Here is a 25,503-nt window from a genome sequence, read left to right as displayed (position 1 = left end):
ATACTGTACAAATTTAACCTCTATCTACAAAGCATCTAAGATTATTTGACATCAAATGGGACAGGGTAACGGCTTATCCATAAGTTTGTAGCAAAACTCTAACACGATGACTTATAGACTCGGCTGCACTCCGAATGAGGTGGAGTCTTACCGATCCTTTGGTGAATCTCGTCTACTGTGAGGGCTCTTCAAACTGATTATCTATACCTGCAGGCATGAATGCAGCATCCCCAACAAAAGGACATCAGTACGATTAATGTACCGAGTATGTAAGACAGAACTGAAACATAACAATAAGTCAACATTAATTAAAAACATATAAGAATCAACCTGAATCTCTGAAGTGCCTCCGTATATGCATACTTATTATACTTATATATATATAATTCTTCTCTTTGATACTATTATCCATATTTTATGATGCATGACTGCCCAAATGATCAGTGGTAACTGCCCGACCGGCCGTTGCATGGTGGTAAATATATTATTGCCCAATCTATGGTAAATAATGACACATAACTGCCTATCCGGTGGTAACTGCCCGACCGACCGTATGTAGGTGGTAAATGAAGATGCACATCTCCCCAACCGGCCGTAGCACGGTGGTAAATGAAGATGCATGTATCATTATATTATAAAGATTAACATCTTTATCAAATACCTCTATAAAGACTTAGGAACATACTTAGGTATGCTTGAATATCACTTTACAAGAATGAATAACATAGACATCCTTAACTGCTAGGAGTAGAATCACTTATGGAATATTATTACGTTTACGTATCATTACTTGGATCATTCCAAAAAAGGAAGGATTTGCCTAAGCATACCTGAGCCAATTTTCTTAACAAATACTCTAACACACGTTAATTGCGGCAAAACACGTAGCAATGGATCAAAGTAGGGGAAAATTTGTATGATATTCTTGAGAAATATTCCACCGTACTTCCTTAGAATCGCAAATTCTCACGTTGCTAAGTAGTCTTGTATGAATTTTGTAGCAAATCACGTTGCTATCATCTTGTGTGAGTTTGCTGAAGCAATTTACATTATATTGTAGGGATAATGTAATGAATTAGAGAGGTCTTTAACCATACTGGGGGTGGGCCCCCACTTTTGTGGATTATTTGGTAAAACAATTACCTAATCTTGCCACCTAGATTCAACACTTGCCTAGTCAATATTGAATCCCTACTTGCTGCCATGTTAATGTTTATCCACCCCAATAATTAACCACAAATTTCTTAATTAACTTGTTACCCTTCCACTAAATAATAATTAACCAATTACCCACATAATTAAGAATTATCACAAAATTACTTAAAATAATAATCACTTTTAACATACTTTATACACTTACTATCGTGGTCATGTGGTACCTCGTATGGCACTAGTCCATAAATACGGGGCATTATAGTTGGGATCGTATTTTATCCCAAACTGAGAACCTTCAATAAAACTCATATTCTTTGATTTGGTTACCCTCTAACCTTTACGGTAGTAGACTTATGTTGTTCCCCGAAAAATTCAAATCAAGATGGACATGTCTGTATGTGATAAAACATGTCTCATTGTATGGTGCCATTAAAATTAAGGATGAAGAAAGGGAATGAAAGCTTTAAGGTGAATGGGCACAGGTTGAAATCGTGCCTTGTTGGAGGATTTGACAAGCAATCCTCTAGCATCGTGATCAAATGAGCTTAAGTGACGGAGTCAAGCTGACGACTATAACTCAGAACTACTTCTAACCCTTTTTTTTTTTGCTTTTGTAGAATAGTTAAATAATTGTAGTGTAGGATTACTATAGTTCAGTAATTTTGGTACTTGTTTGGGCAGGTATAAGTATGAATTAATCATAAAATAAGTACATAATAGAGTCGGGGTACAACCCGTGGGCTAAAATGCAAAAATCGTCGGAACTCTATGAAATTTGTCCTAGCGCCACACATGGCCAAAGTCTTGATTCTTACAAAATAAATAACTCTTTGTATTTCTCAACTACCGTGTTGCATGGGGCGTCGCATGCAGTGACGTGACAGTGTAAAATTTTGGCAGTTAATTTAACAAAAAAAACATTGAAAAAACTAGAATAGAAAAATAACAGACCTCTTTTAATATATATCCCCATTTGTTTTTTTCCTTCTCTCATACTTCTCATTTTCTCTCTCAAATATTTCCTCTCTAACTCACCCCCACATCCTCCATCATTTTTCTTCTTCAAAGTTCTTCCCCTCCAATTTTATGGTAAGTTCTTCCTCTCATATCTTCTCTTTCTTTTAGTATTTGATAATAGTATTTAAGTAGTTTTAGTTAATTTTGAACCAAAACCTAGATAGTTATAGTCGTGCTAATTTGTTTTTTAGTTTCTTTGCTTATTATGGCCGAAAATGGTGCTTAACTTGTGGGGTTTTTATTGTTGTTTTGATTGTGAAGGATTTTTGGTATGTCTTGGTTCTTATTGAATAATTTTATGGTGAAGTATGGTGGAGGTGACTTTATGGACAAAAATAGGAGGAAAGTTTGTGCAAATTTGGAGCACCTTGTGCCATTGTTACATTGTGGTGGTGTTGTAGTTGTTGTAGGGTGGTTGATTGGTATGTTTGTGTAGTAATCCTTGATTAATTAAAATTGAAATTATAAGGTAAATTTGGTGACTACCATATGCTTGATTAAATGCCTCAATGACATAGAAGGAGACATTGTAGCTTAATTGGAGGATAATTGTTATGAGATAATATGATGCTAGATGATAAATGTGGGGTGGGAGGTGATGTTCATATGTTGTGAAACCTTAACGTTTTAGCCTCAAGTACTAATCGATTGACCACCTCATGCTAATGTGTTGCTAGGTGCTAATTGGAATGTCTGATTCATGCAATATGCTTGTATAATGTTGTATTGTAACTTCTGGATTTTGTTAGTAGTGAAATAGTATAACTTCTTATTTTTCTTTTTTTAGTTACTAGTTTAGGTTCTTGATTTTGTATTTTACACTAGTGTAGTCCGTGGTTATGTTGGTGTTTGTATGGATTTTCACTTGTGGCGTACATTCAATGTGATAGTCTGAGCCCTCGATATGCATTTTACTTGTGAACTTTCCAATAACATAAGTGTGGGTTGGTTATCCTGTTTGGTCTTGTTTTTGTTTTAAGTGTTGTGTCTAATATTATTCGTCTTGTTCTGGTATAATATTTTACCGCCCTAGCAAACCTTCTAACACAGTTTCCTCAGAGTTTGCCTTTAGTAGACATCAAGGAGGTAGGCAGGTAACTCCCTCTGTCCTAGTGGAGGAGGAAGAGGAGCGCATTGATCCAGATATAGATGTAATACCAAACTGCAAGTATGGCATTCAGGTTGTGCCAGCTCATGCTAGGATGCGGTACCGGACCTTTGTTTCGGCAGTGATTCTTGACTCGAAAGTTGGTATTGATGATGGTAAGCTAGCTAGGAAATACTCGTGGAATTACAACAACATCAGATACCTAGGCTTTGAAAGCTTGTTCCATCTTGGTGAGTTAGTGAATGTGAACATGGTTAAGGAATTCTATGCTAACTTGCAACCTGAGGCCAATTTAGATGCGGTGTATGAAGATGATTCCCTTTTCTTTCCGAGTAATGAATTAAATCATGAGGTTCATGGAGCACTCGCATAAGTTATTCCTGAGGTTGCTGCGTCGGCCACCCTATCCTAATATTAGATGCTAGTTGTGTGGCGTTGGGTCTCTTTCCACATGGATGGGAGATGATAATGAGTTCTACAAAGACATAAAAGGTTCCATTTCCAACGTCCTGCCATAGTCATTTTTTGGTTGATTAATGCAAAGATCATGCCTACCCAGAATGACACTGACGTCTCCTGGTTGAAGGTGTGTCTAATTTATGCTATCTTGACTCGGATGAAGTTTGATCTGGGTAAGATTATTCTTAAGCACATGTCTTGAGTATGACCACTTGGGGCTCGCCGGCTGTATTTCTCGAGCATCATCACGTGGCTTCTCCAGACACATCATGTGGAGGAGGAGTACCATTATGATCAGATGATTCTGGTTCTGCGACCTTTTACGCCTTTTGATGTTAGAGCCGTGATAGGCCTCCTCGTTGTTGTTGTTCCTGTAGATCAGAGATTTATTCGTGTTGAGGAGACACTATAACTGCTACATGCTGATATGTGCCTTTGCTCTCCTCGGGGGAGATTGACTTGGCAGAGCTGCAGGAGGACCATCCCCTCTCTGCGGTAAGTCAGCAATGGCTGGGCTTGGACAATGGAGCATAGATGCTACCAGATGAGAACGCAAACTCTATTCCCTCCGATGATGAAGAGTACTTGCGCACCTTTGAGGGTGTTGATTAGGAGTAGGCCACGGGCCTCAAGGAGTTACCTTTTCACTCTTGTTTTACTGTTTTGCATTGGGGACAATGCACTTTCTTAAGTGTGGGGTAGGGTAATCCTATTTGATTGTATTTATACTTGTTTTCTATTTGCCAGTTGGTTTTGTTTGATTTGTTTCTTGCTTTCTTAGAAAATATGGTATGTAATCATAACTCTGAATTCTATCGGCCTGTAATAGTTAGTAATTAATTGTTTGTTTCAACTCTTCCCTATGATGAACTTCGTCGACTGCCTTCTTGAAGGATTTGAAGCCGAACGAGAAAAATACGACAATAACAAACCCAGTAGTTTTCCACAAGTGGAGTCTGGGGCGGGTAAGATGTACGCAGCCTTACCCGTACCCCTAGAAGGGCAAAAAGGCTATTTCCAATAGACCCTCGGCTAGAGGACAATTGAAAAAAGAAAAGGTAATTGCAACAAGTAGGAATAACAACAAAGTAAAATAAGATCGAAACCAAAAATGCAGTTAAACTCTCGGTAGTAATAGCCATCTATGTATAAAAGATATCATACTAATATGAATGCTAGCAAACTGAGTAAGACAAAGAAAAACGCTCGACTACCTACAAACTTTCTACCCTAATCTTTGACCTGCACATCCTCCTGTCTAGGTCTATGTCCTCAGTCAGCTCCAGTTGTGCCAAGTCCCGCCTAATAATATCTCCCCAAGACTTCTTAGGCCTACCTATACCCCTCTTGCAGCCCACCGAGGCTAACTGCTCGTACCTTCTAACTGGGACTTCTATAATTCTCCTCTTAACATACTCGAACCATCTCAACCTCGCCTCCTGCATCATATCCTCCACAAGGTCCACTCCTACCTTTTTTCGAATAACTTCATTCCTAATACAAAAATACAAAAAAAAAATTAAAAATTTGAAAATCCTAAAAAAATATGTCTTTTATTTCACTTTATTAGGAAGTGTAACAATTCCCCCCTGATTTTTCTTTGTGTCGCGGTTCATTTCTAAGGGTTTTAATTTAACCAGGTGTAGTTAGTGTTATGTTTTATCGGAATAAAGAATCTTGAGTCATAGTGCTAATTTGAAGTAATTTTCCTTGACTGCATATGCCTTGAGAGTGGTGAGTGCCTTAGTTGTGACACCTATGCTAAGTTCTTGACTCTTAGATAAATGCCTTAAATTGTATGATTGTGACCCTACTTAACTACTTTGACTGGAGAGTTGGGATAGATCCAATCTTGAGTGAGTTATGTGCTAATGTGGGTGAGATTTTGTTGATATTCTGTGCATGTCAGTTAATGTCTAGAACTTGCCCTGTGTGTTTGCAAAGCGAAATAGTAGTCCTGTTAAGTCTAGGAAGTGATATAGGCATTTCTTTGTGAGCCAATTATATGTCTGTGACCCGCCTAATTGTTGTGTATCCTAGTTAGCCCTGTTGAGCCTGTAATTCTATTTTCCTTGGCAACCACACTACAAGTCTGACCCCTTTGTTTGAATTGACTATCTGTTTGAACCGTTTACTTCTCTAAAGCACTTGATATATTTATGAGCTTGTTAAAAACTAAGTGGAAATATGGTTGAGTTTTTGAGTGGAATTATAGAAAAGGAGAAAGGTGCACTATTTGAAAAATTGTGAGAACCACTTGTAGGGAATTGAAAAAAAGAAGAAGAGAAAATTAGAATCAAGAAAAGAAAAAATGTTGGTGTGTGTACATATTATAAGGAAAACTATTCCTTGCTAGTGGTAAGTCTTGTTTTGTATGTGCTTAAAGAAATTGGGAGCTTGGTGTTAATATGCTATGAATGTTGGGTTTGAGTTTGTGAAATTGTATATGTATTAAAGTGCTTAGGGAGATGTGGCCACTATATCCATATGTATCCTACTCGTCTCTTAGCCTACGTTACAACCAAAATAAAGTCTTACTTGATCCTTGACTTAATGAGCTCAATTAGCAGAGTATTACACTACGGACAAGCTTATGGTACATTCTATGTGGCACGTGAATTTTATTTCTGAGAGTGAGTGAATTCTTTCTATCTTGAGTTCCTATTTGTTCTAGAATTCTATTGTGTGTGGAACTACTATCTATTATTTGTGTGAGGACACATTATTTGTGATGGTAAGGTAAAGTCTTTGACCTCTATGTTAGAGTAAGTGAATAGGTTGTGAAAACTGCGTGATGCTTTTGAGTCGAGTTTTGAGTCTAGGATGTTGTGATAGGGTGCTTAGTCTATTTTAAATATTCTTGGCCTAATATGTTAGGGAGGTTGTTTGATAAAAGGTCGCCCCTATGTGAAGTGTAGTTCGATTGCTCAAGGACGAGCAATGGTCTAAGTGTGAGGTGTTTATGGTAGGCTAGAAACCCGTATTTTGGCCTTTGTATTGCACTCCAATTACTGCATTTTACGTGTGTTTGAGCTTAAATAATGGTGAATTACACTTATTATGTGTTTTATGTATTGCAGGAAATGTTTCCGAGCTACTAAGGTAATTTGGAGCTAAATCTAATAAGTTGGATCTTTGAAATCTGAGTAGAAGCGCAAGAAATTAAGCCGGTATCACGTTCAAGGGTCGAGGACCAAGTTCGGATGTCAAAAAGTGAACAAACGAATTTATTCTGAGAAAAAAGCACAGCCGCGCCGCAGGGGGGCATCGCTAGGCGCGGGCTGGCAGTGCTAAAGTTGGTCTGACAGGCAATGTGCGAGCTCTCTGGATTTCCTCACAAGCTCGCCGCATGGCGCGGCGCGGTGCGAGTGTACAAAATTTACGGAGTAGTTTCCTAGTTCGGCTAGGAAAGGATAGTTTCATCCGGACTTGTTTCTACATGGTATAAATACACCAAAAACGCAATTTTTAGGGGACTTTTGACCTACGAAACATTGGAGAACCAACCAAGGCAAGAAAACTCAGGAATTCATCAATATTTCAACCTGCAATCGTTGCAATACGGGAGTTTGTATCGAATTATTAGAATTGATGTTTGTTTTTGTATTATTGAGATGTCTTATTCCATTGCTATGGAGTAATTTCCATTAGGGTGTTGACAAATACAGTGTTTCGATAATTTTATTAGGGATTCGATTCTTGATAATTATTAGAATTAATTGATGGAGTTTTAATTTGTATTGTGGAGTTATTTATTATTTTGCTTAATCGAAAGAGGAGTTTGATATTGAATTTCTTCACATCTTATGCTCTAGTTTAAATTCGTGATTCAAATAGGTTATAAAAAGATCCTCTTGAATTGTTAATCGAACTATAAAATAGAGAAATATTCGTGAGAAGTTACCCTTTAGATTATAACCATCATTTTATAGTTGCAATTGTTTACCGTGCAATTAACTACTAAAATTAATGTTTAATCGAAAGGGGAACATTAATCTCAAATGTAATCTGATTACCAGTTGAATTCGTGATAATCAACCATATTATAGAGTGAATTAACTCAAGAATTAGATCCCGAGTTAGTTATCGTGTACCTATCTACTCAATACCCTTATCCCTCTTATTGATATTCCTTCGTTGCTCATCTGCTGTCTTTTCTGATTAATTGTTAATTGCTTAATTTTTAGTAGTTAATCGTAGTAATAGTCATCGAATCAAGTATTAATTTTCATGGATAGTAATCAAATGAAGATTATTCGAGCACTTTTTAAATTTAAACCCTGTGGAGATGATAATAAACTATATTATCTTTGACTAGCGAGCATTAATTTCATGTTGTGTTTTGTGCTCGCGACAAACCCATATACATAAAAAGAAATATTACGTGTCTCTGTGTGGCACCTTCACATTATTAATTTTGAAGGTCAACTGAGGCAGTACACAGCCTCAGCTTATCAACAACAACTACTTTAGTTAACATGTCTGTCGGGTTCTTCAATCATTCTTTAGGGACATAGTTCCATCTTCTATCAACTCTCGGATATGATGATACCTCAGCTGGATGTGTTTCAATCTTGCATGAAATACTGGATTCTTGGCAAGATGAATTGCACTTTGGCTGTCACTGAAGGGTTCACAATCATCCTGCTTCTTGGCCAACTCTTCCAGAAAGTTCTTAAGCCATATCATCTCTTTCGCAGCTTCTGAGTTCGCCATGTACTTTGCTTCGGTTGTAGAAAGAGCAATACTTTTCTGAAGTCTGGACATCTAACTAACAGTTGTACCACCCAAAGTAAACGCGTAGCATGTGGTGCTTTTTCGACTATCAAGATCACCACCTAGGTTTGCATCAGAAGCCCCTTGTAAAATAATATTACTCTTTTTGAAGCAAAGTGCCATACTTGAAGTGCTTTTTGAGGTATCGCATGATCCATTTAACTCCTTCTCAATGTTCCTTTCCAGGATTTGACATGTAACGACTAACAACTCCGACTGCATGGGCTATGACAGGTCTGGCCACACCATAGCATGCATAAAGCTTCCTACTACTGAAGCGTATGGTGCCTTCGACATATTCCTTCTTTCTTCATCTGTCTTTGGTGATTTCTCCTTAGGCAGAGTGAGGTGGCTTCCTAGTAGAGTGTTTCTAGTCATTGCATCATGAAAACTGAACCTGCTTAGTACCTTTTGTATGTACTTCTCTTTAGACAACTTTAAGGTTCCTTCAGACTTATTTCTGCTAATCCTCATCCCAAGTATTTGCTTAGCTGGTCCTAAGTCTTTCATTCCAAACTCCTCCGTCAGTTGTTGCTTAACCGTTATTGATCTCATTTATTCTAGATCCTTCATCAACATATCATCAACGTACAACAGTAAAATGATATAGGATTCATCAAGAGTTTTGATATAACTGCTGCAATCAGCCCCAAAAACAAATCCAAAAGATAGATCAAATATTAGGTGGATTGGTTATGATTCATTATTTAGATCCCCTTTAAGCATTTTTTTAGCTTTTGGAATGTTTGGCAAAAATAAGTTGCTTAGTACATTACTCAGCTCATTTAAGCCCAAATAAACTTTGGCCGTGTCATTTACCCGCCATATATTAATGAAAAAATTATGCGACACGTCAAATATATATGCTATATTTATTAGCCATAGCTATATTTTCAGCGAATTTACCATTCGTAGTTTTATTTGAATTTTACGGCAAATACATGAAACAAGAGATGAAGTATTTTGAACAGAAATAAGAGAGCAACAAGCTCTCGTAGCGTCCGCTTAGTTAGTGGAGATTTTGAGTTTGACTGTTAGCAAGTTGTTTTTTCTAAAGTTATTAGGCTCTAAAGTTGTTTTCTGGTACGTACGTTAGAGATGATCGATGCAATTAATTTATAATCTAGTAGTCAAACAGCTCTAAGGAAAATCAATTTACTCAATTTGCTCATTTACTCGCCTACTGAAAGCAATATAATCCGATTTCTTTGAAAACCAAATGGCCACACAACTCTCCCTTTCACAATTACTCATTATTAGGTAACAACAAACGTTCAAAATGAACAAAACTCACAATTACAATTGAAAAGAATCAAATTCTTGAAACACTTGATTTTATCAGCATCATTAAATATTTAGTTCACCTTCCTGCAGTTGACACGAATTTGACCTTGACTCCCAGTCAATGGCTTGATATTTCCCATCTTAATCATAGACTCAGCAAAATCTTTAGAGAAAGTTCCAAGGTTGGTACTGTATGTCTTAACAAGATTATCAGTTTCTCCTCCACTAAACAAAGCTTGATCAGAGTGTAAAAGCCCTTTCTTTGATACCAAGTTACTAAAATATTTAGAGTCGAAAAGAGCAGCAGTAGGATCAAGGGAAGCAAGATTAGAATCACCTCCACTACGTGGACAATTTGCTTGACGTTGACTTGCAAAGGTGGAATCAATGTTGTTAGTCTCATTGTAGATGCGATCTCTGAAGGTGAAACACTGAGCAAACCCTAGGGTATGGCCACCGGAAAGCGCGACGAGGTCTTCCTCATCCAATCCTTGATTCTTGAAGTTGTTGATAAGGGCAGGTAAGTCCATAAATGGAGATGGAATATCATTGTTGGCTGTGGTTCTACTTGCTGTTGTGGAGTCTCTCCTTCCTAGTTTCACTTCCCATGTTGGTCCATGTAGCTGTTCACGTACAAATATTTCAGTTTAATTAATCATTGAAGGTTCATAACATTAGCGGCATACACATTTAGAGATCCAGGATTTAAAGTTTAACAGTTCATATAGCGACCTCAAGTTAATATATAATAGTAATTGGTTTATTATAGATATTTAGCATTTAGAAGGAAGTAACACGCACAGCAACTACAGAGTCACGAGCTGCAACTGCCAAGATGTCCGCACAAGATACAACCGGACGTCCACAAGCTTTATCAACCTCAGATTTGATTTTATCAATCACCTCAAATCCTCTAGCAGAATTGTTATTAGCACGAGCAGTCTTTTCACTGTCAATAGTAGCTGTTTGGTCAAGAAGAACCGAAGCATCACAGCCCTGCATTAACCAAAAGCAATGACTTCATTCCTAACTTCAAGATTTTAGGTTCAATACTCAGATGCTCTCACAAATAGAAATTAGACTAAAATGAAAAAACATTAAGTGCAAGAAAAATAATGTAAGCTCACATTAACGAAACAATCATGAAAATGCAGACGTAGCAGAGAAGCGCCCATTCGTCTCTCTTTCCGAACTGCATCCTCAACAACCCGTTTAATGGTTGGTAAGGCTTCAGGACAAACATCCTCATAGAAATCATCTGATAAATCTGAAAATGCTATCACTGCTAAAGAAAACATGATCAACACATGAAGAAATAGGAAGCTACGTGAAACCATTTTTGATAACTATAGTCTATGAAGTTCTACACTTCTATATAAGTGATGTTATTGATTTTGTGTGATGATGAGAGTAAAATGTGGCTATATTTATAGGTTAAAAAAATGTTTACTATTATAACACGACAATGGTTTTAGGTTTAGCAACTCTCCCAAGAAAAATGAGCCAGACCTTGACAATTTCTAAGAGGATGGTTTTTAAATGAATTGTTGTTCATGCGCGAAATGTTCAGACTTGGAAATTGTCAATTATTGCAAATTTGAGTGGGTCGGAGTCTTTCGTTTTAAGATAATTAAAATCAAACCTACTACTTAGGAAACGACCAGATTAAAACTACAGAGTATCAATTTTGACTTGGCAAAAAAATTGTACGTTGTAATTAACTAACTACCTCTTTGTATACCGGTTGCTTTTTATTGAATTTTTCTCTTTGCATGGGCGTAGCCAATTTTATACGAGGAAATACGGCCAAAAGATTTACTTCACGAGAATGGTTAATTTAGACTGCTATTATATGAGGGAGTTGTTGATACATAAAATAGATAAATATGTGTCATCTCTAACAACTTATGTTTTCAAATGAGATGGTTATACACTTTGGCGTGTTATCAAAGCAGACATAGTTCTGGATTCGAGACTCATCATCACCCATTATGAAAAAGAATTTCCACTCTTTGGTCATGAACAAAAAATATGGTTGCATGTGAGGGGCATGGTAAAGACATAACTAACTAAATAAACGTGTGCTCTCTCTAATATCTTAAGCATCTAAATGAGATGGTCTCAAAATTCGATAGGAGTAATTAAGGAGTTTTGCAAATTAATAATATAATAGGCAACTACCAACTCCAAATTTGAAAGGGAAAAAAAGTCAACTTGTCTAAAAAAAGAATTAGCAAGAACAAAATATAGAAATAATTAAGAAGCACAACTCAACGTGGACTATATCGAGAAAAACAGCCTCTGAATAGCTATACTAAATGTCAACATTAACAACACGCAAATAAATTTTGTAATGAGGGGAAGCCATTGGTTAACATTGATGCTAAAGGTCTTAATTATTTCTTTAAAGAATAGAGCGGACTATTTGTCACAGTTAATATTGACTCGTTCATTAATTACTTATGGGGCACGTTAATTCAACATTAATCATATGGCCCCTTGCCATACCACACTCACCGAAAATCTTCTAAACAAAATATGCAGAAGAAAATACGTACGCGTCAGTAGATCAACAACTGCTTTTTAATATTACGTTTTCTGTATCTTTTGTCAAGGTATTAATTAAGGTTTTCGTAGTATCATGGTTCTGCATGCATGGACATACACTGACCCGGGTAATGAGACATGAAAAACTGTACTAATTTGAACTTGGTTAGGATATAACTAAATTTTCCTTTTATCCAGATTTATGTGATTCAATTTGAATTTCGAGAGTCAAATGAATTTTTCTTTATATTAACTTATAGTATTATTTTTTCTGTAGTCTCCAAATATATTTTATTTCAAAAAACTTAAAAATTTTATATTTGAATTTACCGTAAAACTGAAAAGTTTGACTTTCGAAATTGAAATTGCATAACATAAATTGGGATATAATGAGTAGCATGATTGTCCAAACGATTTTAGTGAGGGAAGACTCCAATCGAGATTTTGTTAGTGGCTTAGTCAAGATATCAGCTATTTGGTCATGCGAGCTCACATATCGAACTTGTAAAGACTTTGCACGAACTCTATCACGGACAAATGAAAATCAATCTCTCCATGTACTTCGTCTGTGAGTGAAAAAATGGGATGCGCTGTTAAGTACGTAGCACTAAGATTGTCACACCACAGTGTTGGAACTGTAGAGAAAAAGCAACCGATTTCTCGAAGGAGATGTTCAACCCACGTAATTTCTGACGTAGCAACGGCTAAGGCTCGATACTCTGCCTCTGTACTCGACCTAGAAACAGCTTTTTGTTTACGTGAAGCCCATGAAACAAGGTGAGAGCTAAGAACAAAGCAAATCCAGTAGTCAACTTTCGATTAGTAACATAACCTCCCCAGTCTGAGTTTTTATAACCGTGTAGTAAGGACGAGGACTATGAAGCAAAAAATAAACTGTTGAATTTGGCAAAGTCCCACGTCGGTGGGTTAGCCATTTGGTTGGGAAATTTTCCCTATAAAAGAAGGCTTAATGTTTAGGATTTAAACACACCTCTCATTTGCCTTCTCATCTGTTTAAGGCATTTGTATCTTCTCTCTTTAGTATTATTTCACTTGTATTTTGGAGTGAAATAAAATATTGGTTGTGTCCGAGGAGTAGGCAAAATTAGCCGAACCTCGTAAATTCTGGTGTTCCCTTTATTGTTGCTTTATTGTCTTATTTATTATTTGGTGGCTGTCATAATTTTTGGTATAGTAGTTGTGACTTATTCACACTATATACATTTGGCTTCCGCAACAATTGGTATCAGAGCCAAGGTACTGTCTTAGTATGCTCTGTGGTTGCAGCATAGTCTGATCTTCCACATCAGAAAAGATTTATCTTGGTAACTGTGTCAAGATTCTGTCTTAGTATGCTCTGTGGTTGCAGCTTAGTCTGATCTTCCACACCAGAAAGGAAATAATCTTGATTTGTGTCGTCAGCTATTGAATAATATTTGTGTCAAAGATTTGTGTCAAAGATGGGAGACAATAAACAAGAAGAATCTACATCAAGTGTCAACAATACGTCATCATTGGCATCTTCGCTTATGACAAGAATTGTGTCAAATGCGAAATTTGCGGTAGAAATATTTGACGGGTCCGGACATTTTGGGATGTGGCAAGGCGAGGTTCTAGATGTCCTTTTTCAACAAGGGCTAGATCTTGCTATTGAAGAAAAGAGACCAGATGCTATTGGAGAAGAAGATTGGAGAATTATCAATCGTGTTGCTTGCGGTACCATTCGATCCTACCTTGCTAGAGAGCAGAAATATCCATACACAAAGGAAACTTCTGCAAGTAGATTATGGAAAGCACTGGAGGATAAATTTTTGAAGAAAAATAGTCAAAATAAATTGTACATGAAGAAGAGACTGTTTCACTTCACCTATGTTCCTGGTACCACGATGAATGAACATATCACCAGTTTCAATAAGTTGGTCACAGATTTGCAAAATATGGATACAACTTATGATGATGGTGACTTGGCCTTGATGTTGTTGGCGTCACTTCCTGATGAGTACGAGCACCTTGAAACTACTCTACTCCATGGAAATGACGAAGTTTCTCTCAGAGAAGTTTGTTCGGCTTTGTACAGCTATGAACAAAGAAAGCGAGAAAAACAGAAGGGCGGAGAAGGAGAAGCACTATTTGTGAGGGGTCGTCCTCAAAGTCAAACGAGGACAAAGAAGGGAAGATCCAAGTCAAGATCCAGACCCAGGAAAGATGAATGTACCTTTTGTCGAGAAAAAGGGCACTGGAAGAAAGACTGTCCGAAGTTGAAGAATAAGGCCAAACATAACAATGGAAAGGCCATTATGGATTCAAATGTAGCTGATTGTGATGATTCAGACTTCTCATTAGTTACAACAGAGTCATTAACATCATCAGACATATGGTTGATGGACTCGGCTTGTAGCCATCATATGTGTCCCAACAGGGACTGGTTTGTGGAATTTCAAGAAGGAGAATATGGAGTCATCCACACAGCGGATAACAGCCCTCTTACCTCATATGGCATTGGTTCAATACGATTAAGGAACCATGATGGAATGATCAGAACATTAACAGATGTTCGATTTGTACCGGATTTGAAGAAGAATCTCATCTCTGTAGGAGCCCTAGAATCAAAAGGGTTCAAAATCATTGCAGAAAATGGAGTGATGAGAGTATGCTCCGGTGCACTAGTGGTAATGAAGGCTAATCGGAAGAATAATAATATGTACCGCTATCGTGGCAGTACAGTTATTGGGACAGCGACAGTGACATCCAGTGACGACAAAGAGGCAGAAGCAACCAAGCTATGGCACATGCGCTTGGGACATGCTGGAGGAAAATCCTTGAAAACTCTATCAGATCAAGGATTGTTAAAAGGAGTAAAGACTTGCAACTTGGAGTTTTGTGAGCATTGTGTCAAAGGGAAACAGACAAGGGTTAAATTTGGTACAGCGATCCATAATACTAAAGGCATTTTGGATTATGTACACTCTGATGTTTGGGGTCCTTCCAAAACACCTTCATTGGGTGGGAAGCACTATTTTGTAACCTTTGTTGATGATTTTTCCCGAAGAGTATGGGTGTATACAATGAAGAGCAAAGATGAAGTGTTGAGAATTTTTCTCAAATGGAAGATGATGGTGGAGAATCAAACAGGCAGGAGGATCAAGTGTATTCGCACAGACAATGGAGGTGAATACAAAAATGATCATTTCAATAAGGTCTGTGAAAATGATGGCATCGTCCGACACTTCACTGTTAGACATACACCACAACAGAATGGAGTGGCAGAACGTATGAACCGGACCTTGCTGGAGAAGGTACGGTGTATGTTGTCCAATGCTGGCTTGGGCAAAGAATTTTGGGCTGAGGCAATTACATATGCATGTCACCTCATTAATCGTCTACCATCTGCTGCTATTGATGGCAAAACACCATTTGAAAAATGGTACGGAAAACCTGCTGTAGATTATAACTCTTTGCACGTGTTTGGCTCAACTGCATATTATCATGTGACGGAGTCAAAATTGGATCCAAGGGCAAAGAAGGCTATTTTTATGGGAATTACTTCTGGAGTCAAAGGATATCGCTTATGGTGTCCTATGACAAAGAAAGTAATATTCAGCAGGGATGTTACCTTTGATGAATCTGCTATGGTAAATAAGGTAACAGAAGATACCAAACAAAATAAAGGTGCTTCTAAGCAGGTGGAGTTTGAGGGAAAATTTATTTTTCCTACACAAGAAGCAGAGGAGGAAACAAATGAAGATTACCCTCTGGAAGGAGAGCCAGTAGAGGAGATTCCAACTCAGGAACCTCATCAACAACTTGAATCAATAGCAACCAGCAGGCCAAAAAGAACAATAACGAAACCTGTTCGTCTCATAGAGACGGTTGCTTGTGCAACCTCAATTGTAGCTGATGATGTTCCTACTACTTATAAAGACGCTGTCCAAAGTTCAGAAGAAGATAAGTGGAGGATTGCCATGAATGATGAAATACAGTCCCTTCATCAGAATCATACATGGAGATTGGCCAATCTCCCGAAGGGAAAGAAAGCAATTGGGTGCAAATGGGTATTTGCAAAGAAGGAAGGATTTCCTAACCAAGTAGATGTTCGCTACAAAGCAAGATTGGTGGCCAAAGGATATGCTCAAAAGGAGGGAATTGATTACAATGAAGTGTTTTCTCCAGTTGTAAAACATTCCTCCATTAGAATTATGTTGGCTTTGGTAGCACAATTGGATTTGGAACTAGTTCAGATGGATGTAAAAACTGCGTTTTTACATGGAAACTTGGAGGAGGAAATCTACATGACTCAGCCAGAAGGATTCAAAGTTGCTGGAAAAGAAAATATGGTGTGCAAACTTGAAAAATCGTTGTACGGATTGAAACAATCTTCTAGACAATGGTACAAGCGATTTGACGAGTTTATGTTGCGGCAAGGGTACAAGAGAAGCAAATACGATCATTGTGTGTATTTGCACAAGCTTAAAGATGGTTCATTTGTATATCTTCTCCTATATGTTGATGATATGTTGATAGCTTCCAAGAATTCGGAAGAAATTGATAAGTTGAAGATTTAACTGAAGAAGGAGTTCGAGATGAAGGATTTGGGTGAGGCAAAGAAAATTCTTGGCATGGAGATAATTAGAGATAGACGTTCAAAGAAACTCTGTTTATTTCAAAAGGAATATTTGAAGAGAGTACTTCAACGTTTTGGCATAGATGACAAGACTAAGCCAGTTAGTACTCCACTTGCTTCCCATTTTAAGCTAAGTACTACTATGTCGCCAATGGATGAAGCTGAACGAGAGTATATGTCAAAGGTACCATACGCAAATGTTGTTGGTAGCTTGATGTATGCAATGGTTTGCACAAGGCCTGACATTTCACAAGCTGTTGGAGTTATTAGCAGATATATGCACAATCCAGGGAAGGAGCATTGGCAAGCTGTGAAGTGGATTCTACGGTATATTCATAATACTGTAGATGTCGGGTTAGTTTTTGAGCAGGAAGACAATCAGTCTGTAGTTGGATATTGTGACTCAGATTTTGCGGGTGATCTGGACAAACGAAGATCAACTACTGGTTATGTGTTTACTTTTGCAAAGGCACCAGTTAGTTGGAAGTCTACTTTGCAGTCAACAGTTGCTTTGTCTACAACAGAGGCAGAGTACATGGCTATTACAGAGGCTGTGAAGGAGGCAATTTGGCTTCAAGGATTGCTAAAGGAGCTTGGTGTTGAACAAAAAGGTATCACAATTTTTTGTGATAGTCAAAGTGCTATTCAATTAGCGAAGAACCAAGTTTATCATGCAAGGACGAAGCACATTGATGTTCGGTATCATTTTGTACGAGAAATCATAGAAGAAGGTGGAGTCACGATGAAGAAAATTCATACTACAGAGAATCCTGCTGATATGCTGACAAAAGTGGTGACTGCGGTCAAGTTTCAACATTGTTTGGATTTGATCAACATTGTTGAACACTGAAGATTGAAGATGAAGACACAACCAAAATTTGTTATTGAGAGAAGATTGAAGATGTGGAATTTTGCCAAGGTGGAGATTTGTTGAATTTGGCAAAGTCCCACATCGGTGGGTTAGCCATTTGGTTGGGAAATTTTCCCCCTATAAAAGAAGGCTTAATGTTTAGGATTTAAACACACCTCTCATTTGCCTTCTCATCTGTTTAAGGCATTTGTATCTTCTCTCTTTAGTATTATTTCACTTGTATTTTTGGAGTGAAATAAAATATTGGTTGTGTCCGAGGAGTAGGCAAAATTAGCCGAACCTCGTAAATTCTGGTGTTCCCTTTATTGTTGCTTTATTGTCTTATTTATTATTTGGTGGCTGTCATAATTTTTGGTATAGTAGTTGTGACTTATTCACACTATATACATTTGGCTTCCGCAACATAAACCATATGATGGTGTCGCCTTAATATACCGTAGAACGCATTTAACAGCAACCCAATGTATCCAAAGGATTATGCATGAACTGAGACACCTTGTTCGCCGCATAAGCTATGTCCGGACGCGTAAATGTTAGATACTGTAGTGCACCAACAACACTGCGGTATAATGTAACATCAAAAAGCTGAGCACCATCTGTAGTTGAGAGTTTGTTTGTAGCGGAAGTTGGTGTAGACAAGCTACTGCAGGAGTCCATTTGAGCTCGTTTGAGAAGGTCAGCAACATATTTACCCTGAGACAAATGAAGACCATCCTTCACCCAGTGTGCCTTAATTCCCAAGAAATATGAAGGTCTGCCCAAGTCTTTCACTACAAAACGATCACGTAATTGAGCAACTAGTGTCTTAACAAGAGTAGGATTAGAGTCCAAGACTAGGATATCATCCACATAGATAAGGCAGAAAATTTTCTGTCCAGCAGTAGACTTATAATACAGAGAGCTATCAGTTTTGGAACTTAAGAAACGAAAGGAAGTCAAGGCATCAGTTAGACATCGATTCCACATTCTAGGACCCTGTTTTAGGCCATAAAGAGAGCGTTTTAACAGGCAAACATGGTAGTCGTGTCAGATCAACAAAGCCCGGAGGTTGGGACATGTAAACCACCTCATCTAGATGACCATGAATAAAAGCATTAGAGATATCCAACTGAGTAGCATACCAATGATAAATCACAGTTAGGGAAAGGAGCAATCGGATAGTTGTAGGCTTAACAACTGGACTAAACGTATCATTATAATCAACTCCATGACGTTGATGATAGCCTTTAGCAACAAGCCTCGCTTTGTAGCGATCAAGTGAACCATCCACTTTCAGCTTTGTTTTATAGACCCAACGGCATCAATGACATTTCGTGAAGGAGAAGGCGGGACAAGCTGCCAAGTCCCACTTTGAATCAATGCATTATATTCATCAGTCATGGTCTCCGCCAATTTGAATCTGTAGGAGCATATGAGTAGCAAGAGGGCTCAGTGGAAGGTAAAGTAGTTGTCATTAAGGAAAAAGGCTGTTTAGGTTTCAACGAGCCTATTTTTGCTCGAGTAACCATATGTACAGGTTTAACTACGGAAGATGAGTCATCATGATGACAAGGCAGCGTATCAAGAGAAATATCTTGTGGAGAATCCACACACAAAGGGATACCAACAGGAGAGGAACAAGTAGCCAATGTAAGTGTCCATCTGGAGCAGTAACATCAGGCAAAGGTGTTGGGCATGTAGATGAGGTTGGTGAAGAATGACCCATCAAGGTGTTGGATTGCTCCAAAGGCGAAGCTGGTGAAGGTGGTATGGGCTGTTGAAGTGGTACATTGACAACTAATGGGGTTCGAGTTCCATTGGTTGATGAAGTAGGCACCACAACATCCTGTGAAGCAAATGGAAAGTTAGACTCATCAAAAATTACATGACGGGAAACAAAAAAATTTGATGAGTCTATATCAAAGCATTTGTACCCCTTGTGCAGCTTACTACATCCCAAAAATACACAAAGCTTAGATCATGGAGAGAGCTTGTCCTTTGTGTAAGGCCGAAACCATTGAAAGCATAAGAAACCAAAAATACGTAAGACAGAGTAATCTGGATTAGTATGAAATAACACACGAAATGGGCATAAATTATTTAATATGCGAGCGCGTAATCTATTTATAGTATATACAGCAGTCTCAAATGCGTTAGTCCAAAACTTAGATGCAACATTGGCATGGTGGAGAAGAGCACGATCAGTCTCAACTATGTGCCTGCGTTTTCTTTCAGCACATCCATTTTGGTCAGGTGTATATGGACAAGAAGAACGTTCCATTGTCCCTTAAATAAGTGGTAAGGGCTTGAAATTCTCCTCCCAATCTGCTTGAAAATATTTTATAGGACGACCAAAATATTTTTCAACTATAGTACAAAACTGAATAAAGACAGAGAGAACTTCAGATTTACGCCGCAAAAAGTAAATCCATGTATATTTACTAAAATGATCAAAAACGTTCACATAATATTTATAACCATCATTAGAAATAATTGGAGCAGGGCCCAAGCATCTGAGCAAACTAAATCTAGTGGCCCGGTGGCTTGAAAACTAGTCTCACTAAATGGAAGTTTGTGACTCTTACTAATAGCACATGTAGAACATAAACTAGGATTTTTATTTGATGAACAGCTACAAGGCACTAGACGACAATGTATGACGAACGGTGGGATAGGATGCATGAGCCAGACGAGCATGCCAAACTCATAATGACGCTGCATAGGAAGCTAGTTTTTGCACAGAAAGAGAATACGTACAGGCCTCCTTCAGCCGGCCCATTGTGGCAGATGTCCCTTGTTGCCAGGTCCTTAATCAAAATATAGTTAGGAAATAATTCAATAGACACTTGATTAGATTTAGCAAAGGAGGTAATAAATAACAAATTTTGTATGGCATTAGGAACATGTAATATAGAACTTTTACCAACATGAGAGATCGGTAACTTAGAACCATTACCTAATGACTTCTTCAGGACCTTGGTACTCCGAGTGAATACCTAGATTATTAAGATCTGCAGTGAGATGATGTGTGGTGCTACTATCCATCAACCAATTTTGTGTAGTAGGAGGGTTTTGAGAAGTAGTAAGGTTGGAAACAGGTCAGTTACATACCATGTTGCCATTGTTAGCTCGAGGTGATGGACAGACGCGCGCAAGGCGTCCCTTTCCTTCACAATTATGACAAATAATTTCAGAGAAATATGAGATATATTGTGTTGGTTTTGTAGTCTGGTTAGAAGTCTGAAAGTTCCAAGTTGAGTTTGTCTGTGCAGATCCATGGCTTGAGGAGCGTCCACGACCACGAATCCCACGGCCTCTACCACGTCCTCGATTAGATGAGATTGAGATGTGAGTAAACTGAATCATAGGTGCAATAACATTAATTATTTCATCTCTTTTTAATTGTCGTTCGTCTTTAAGAAGAAGACCAATTATAGCATCAAAGGTAATATCTTCTTACCGCGATTCAAGCGACCTAATAAATTGACGGTAAATATGACCCAACCTAGTAAGAACAAATTCAACTAAGTTGTCATTAGGAACTGGATGCTGCAATGCAGCTAGTTTATTAGCAATTCCCTTCGCTTTTTGAACATATGACTCAATACTTGCATTCTCACGATGCAAAGTATGCAACTTCATCTTCAGTTCACGAATCAAAGGCTTGGATCCTGAAGCATATGCAGCAACAAGCTTCTCCCAAGAATCACGAGCAGTTGATGCTCCAACTAGTTGCGCCAAGATGCTCTCTGAGACAGATGCGACTATCCAACTGAGCACAAGTTGATCCTCTCGTACCCAGGCTTTATACTCTGGGTTTAACTGATTCTACGCAAGAAATTTTGTGGGAGTCGGCTCACTACCATCAATATGATGGTTAAGGCCGCATCCATACACCATTGGCATAAATTGTGTCTTCCACAATAAAAAATTAAATGAAGTTAACTTCACTAGCAATTGGTGGGCAAGGTTTGGAGAGGGCATGGAAACTTGAGTGCGCGATGGTGAGTGTATACGGCAAAAATTTGGGAGTTCAACCTTGCGGCTACTATGCCACTCCACGCCTAACCTTGAAGAAGCCCGAAGCAGAGCATGAGGTGCGACCCTGAGGTGTGTCCCTCGAGGGAGCACATCGAAGGCTCACTATGGTTGACCTCCGAGCAGTACAATCGATGATCGTCATGGAAAGGCGGAAAAATTCACAAATACATGTGGTTAGAGCTGACCAGGTCTGCAATATTAGTACAAATCCGTACTTAGACATGTACTATCTTGGGATTCCTCCCTTCTATATAAAGGGGACCATTGTCATTTTGTAACACACATAATATCGAATACAATAGAACATTCTCTGCTTTTCTTGCCTAAACGTGCTCAACAATTACTCTACAGCTTTATTGCTCCTCATTTATTGAATTCGATTATTGTTCATCATTTTTTCATTTATTGTTCTTTATTCATTGCTCATCATCAACCTTTAAAGGCTACCCTTGAGGTCCCATATCGCTGAGCTCGAGGCCCTCAACCTTGTGACCACACGGGTTTGCTTATCATTTATTGCTCATTTACAGTAAGCATTATTCTCCTAACAACTAGTATTAAGATAAATCACGTATTTTTAGAAAGACAAATCAAATATAATTGTAAATACCATTTTTAAGGTAAATAGTTTGGCGCCCACCGTGGGGCTAAAAATAATAGTGATTGTTTTGGTGGTAGTTTTCTGATAACACGCATTACCCTTCACACTTTTTCTTATCAAAGATTCTTTGATTTCAGGCTTAATCATGTCTAGCACACAAAATGCACCTTTTCATGACAGTGAAGGACTTGGGGAAAACAACGACATAGGGCTGGGTATACCACCTGTAAACCCTGAGCGAGTACCAAACATGGAGCTAGTTGATATCAGCTCCCACAACATTCTAAACAAGGAAGCAGGCGCAGACCCCGTAAGGAAAGGATGTAGGGAAGCCCAAGTTGGAGACCAAGAAGCACGAGGGATGGAAGAAAGAGGAGTCAGCCTCCAAGTCATTTTCGAAATGTTGCAAGCACAACAAGTGGCTATTGCTCAGCTACAAAGTCAACAAAAAACTCCAAGCACAACAACACCAGAAACGGCTCCTCGAGTTGAGCAGACACCAGAGAGATCGAGTAATAACAGGTCAGCAACGGACCCCACTACTATGAAGATGCTCGAGGACCTCACTAAAATGATTGAATCTGGAGAAAAAAAGATAGAGGCTAACGATAAAAAGGTAGAGACTTATAATTTGAGGGTCGATAAGATCCCGAGTGCACCGCCAATTTTGAGGGTGTAGATTCAAAGAAGTTTATACAGAAACCATTCCCACCAAGTGTGGCTCTGAAGCCCATCCTGAAGAAATTCAGAATGCCCGATGTCCCGAAATATAACAGAACCACAGACCCTAATGAGAATGTTACCGCTTACAATTGTGCGGTAAAAGGGAACGACTTGAAGGATGACGAAATTGAGTCTGTCTTGTTGAAGAAAATTGGAGAAACACTGTCAAAGGGGGCTATGATGTGGTATAATAACCTACCCCCAAATTCAATAGATTCATTTGTCATGTTGGCATACTCTTTTGTAAGGGCACACGCTGGTGCCATCAAAGTAGCCACCAAAAAGTCCAATGTCGTCAAAATCAAACAGAGAGAAAATGAGATGCTATGGGAATTTGTATCTCGCTTTCAGATGGAACGAATGGAATTACCACCAGTCTCCAATGACTAGGAAGTACAGTCCTTCGCTCAAGGTTTGAACGAACGAAGCTCGGTAGCCTCGAAACAGCTAAAACAAAATTTGATCGAATATCCCGCTGCAACCCGGGCGGATGTGCACAATAGATATCAATCGAAGATCAAGGTCGAAAACGACCAATTAAGATCCACCTCGCGCTCAGTATATCCTAGCAGGATCTTAATGAAGGAATAAAGGTTTAAAGAAAGGGAATCAAGGCCAAACAAGGAAAGATACCGGCCATACGTAGAAGATCAAAAAAACGCCCCAAGGCGTAATATAACTCGAGGTGATCAAAGGATAGATCGAGGTCGAAGTTCCCGGGGACTCATGAGTAAAGCTGGGTTCGATAGGCATACTAGGCCAGTAGAGGCACCCCGGCCATCCGAGTATAACTTCAACATCGATATCTCGGATATTGTATCAGTCATAGGTAAAATCAAAGATACCAGATGGCCAAAACCCATACTGTCAAACCCTTCACAGAGTAACCCTAACTTGGTATGCAAATATCACGGCACCCATGATCATAGGACCGAAGATTGGAGACAGCTTCGAGAAAAGGTAGCCCGACTGATCAGCGAAGTGTACCTTTGAGAGTTCCTCATCGACCGAGCCAAAAACCAATTTCGGGAAAGAGAGGCGAATAGGAAAAACAAACCAGAAGAACCACGGCACGTCATCCACATGTTCATTGGAGGGGTCGACGCCCCACATGGGCCCGTTGTCAAGTGATTGAAAATATCCATCACTAGGGAAAAGCGAACTGGGAGTTACATACAAGAGGATGCTCTCACATTCAGCGAAGAGGATATTGAGACCTTGTCTTAGCCTCATTATGACACACTAGTAATTTCTTTTCATTTGATAAGTTTCAAATTAAATGCGTACTCGTTTACCCAGGTAGCTCGGCCAACATAATCAGGTCAAGGGTGGTAGAGCAGCTCGGACAACTCGATCAGATTGTACTCGCATCTCGAGTCATCAATGGATTTAACATGGCGAGCGAGACAACAAAAGGAGAGGTCATCCTCCCGGTCGACGTGGTCGGTACAATCCAAGATACCAAGTTTTATGTCATCGAAGGTGACATGAGGTACAATGCCTTACTTGGAAGGTCGTGGATACACATTATGAGAGCAGTGCCATCAACCCTTCATCAAATGATAAAGTTTCCAACCAAGGATGAAGTAAAAGCAGTATACGGGGAGCAACACGCAGCAAGAGAGATGTTCGCGGTATATGATGTAGCACCGGCATCAATGCCCTCAACATAAAAGAAGCCAAAAGACAAGCAAATGGCCAAATAGCAACCACAACCTACATTCTCGGCTCCACCCAAATGAGTAAATAAAGGACCGTGCCGCGTCATCTAAGCAAGTAATTAAAATGGATTGAGGCTCTAACGCTATCAATGCTAAGGTACGACCTTCTCCCTTTTCATTTATGTTTTATACTAACTTACTGTAGGTATTCGATTGAAAGGAATCAAAGTGCCCTCCAACTCAAAGACCTTGGGTTTTAAAGCATGTGTTGCGCTCTTTTTCCCTTAGACCAGATTTTATCCCGAACGGGTTTTACCGGCGAGGTTTTTATTGAGGCAACATCCATATGCTACCTAAGGAGAACTGATCAAGTATTCAAGGCTTCTCTTCGATCAACCTCAAATACTGGGGGCATCACCCTAGGAGGCCACCCCTTGGAAGAAACCGAACTATGCCTAGGAGGACCTAGATAGGAGAATGTTGTATTGACCCAAACGGCCAAACGAACCATGTCCATATAGAATAATCGAGCCTCCAAAGGCAAAAAACATGTATGCATATATCAAGTAATTGAGGAAGCCCCTTTGCTTATCAAAACACTTTGTGCCTCAAAGAAATTCACTACTTTCTCACAAGACAACTCGAGGGCCAAAAAACTCT

The 25,503-nt window shown here is 38.8% G+C and overlaps 2 protein-coding genes across 2 annotated transcripts; both read right to left on the bottom strand.

The window, feature by feature from the left end:
* Positions 1-4,953: 4,953 nt before the first annotated feature.
* On the bottom strand, positions 4,954-8,506 carry LOC138883941 (uncharacterized). Its single transcript, XM_070164664.1, has 2 exons — positions 8,292-8,506; positions 4,954-5,233 (listed from the first exon to the last, which is right to left on the bottom strand). The coding sequence occupies exons 1-2, from the start codon at positions 8,504-8,506 to the stop codon at positions 4,954-4,956; spliced, it is 495 nt and encodes a 164-aa protein (XP_070020765.1).
* A 1,193-nt stretch (positions 8,507-9,699) lies between these two features.
* On the bottom strand, positions 9,700-11,209 carry LOC104225331 (peroxidase 22.3-like). The gene is made up of 3 exons (XM_070165217.1): positions 10,927-11,209; positions 10,601-10,795; positions 9,700-10,422 (listed from the first exon to the last, which is right to left on the bottom strand). The coding sequence occupies exons 1-3, from the start codon at positions 11,134-11,136 to the stop codon at positions 9,871-9,873; spliced, it is 957 nt and encodes a 318-aa protein (XP_070021318.1). The 5' UTR covers positions 11,137-11,209; the 3' UTR covers positions 9,700-9,870.
* Positions 11,210-25,503: the final 14,294 nt, after the last annotated feature.

The sequence above is a fragment of the Nicotiana sylvestris genome, chromosome 12, assembly GCF_000393655.2.
Source record: "Nicotiana sylvestris chromosome 12, ASM39365v2, whole genome shotgun sequence".
Classification (NCBI taxonomy): Eukaryota; Viridiplantae; Streptophyta; class Magnoliopsida; order Solanales; family Solanaceae; genus Nicotiana; species Nicotiana sylvestris.
The sequence above is the reverse complement of the archived record's forward strand: the minus strand, read 5'-3'. Positions and strand labels throughout refer to the sequence as shown.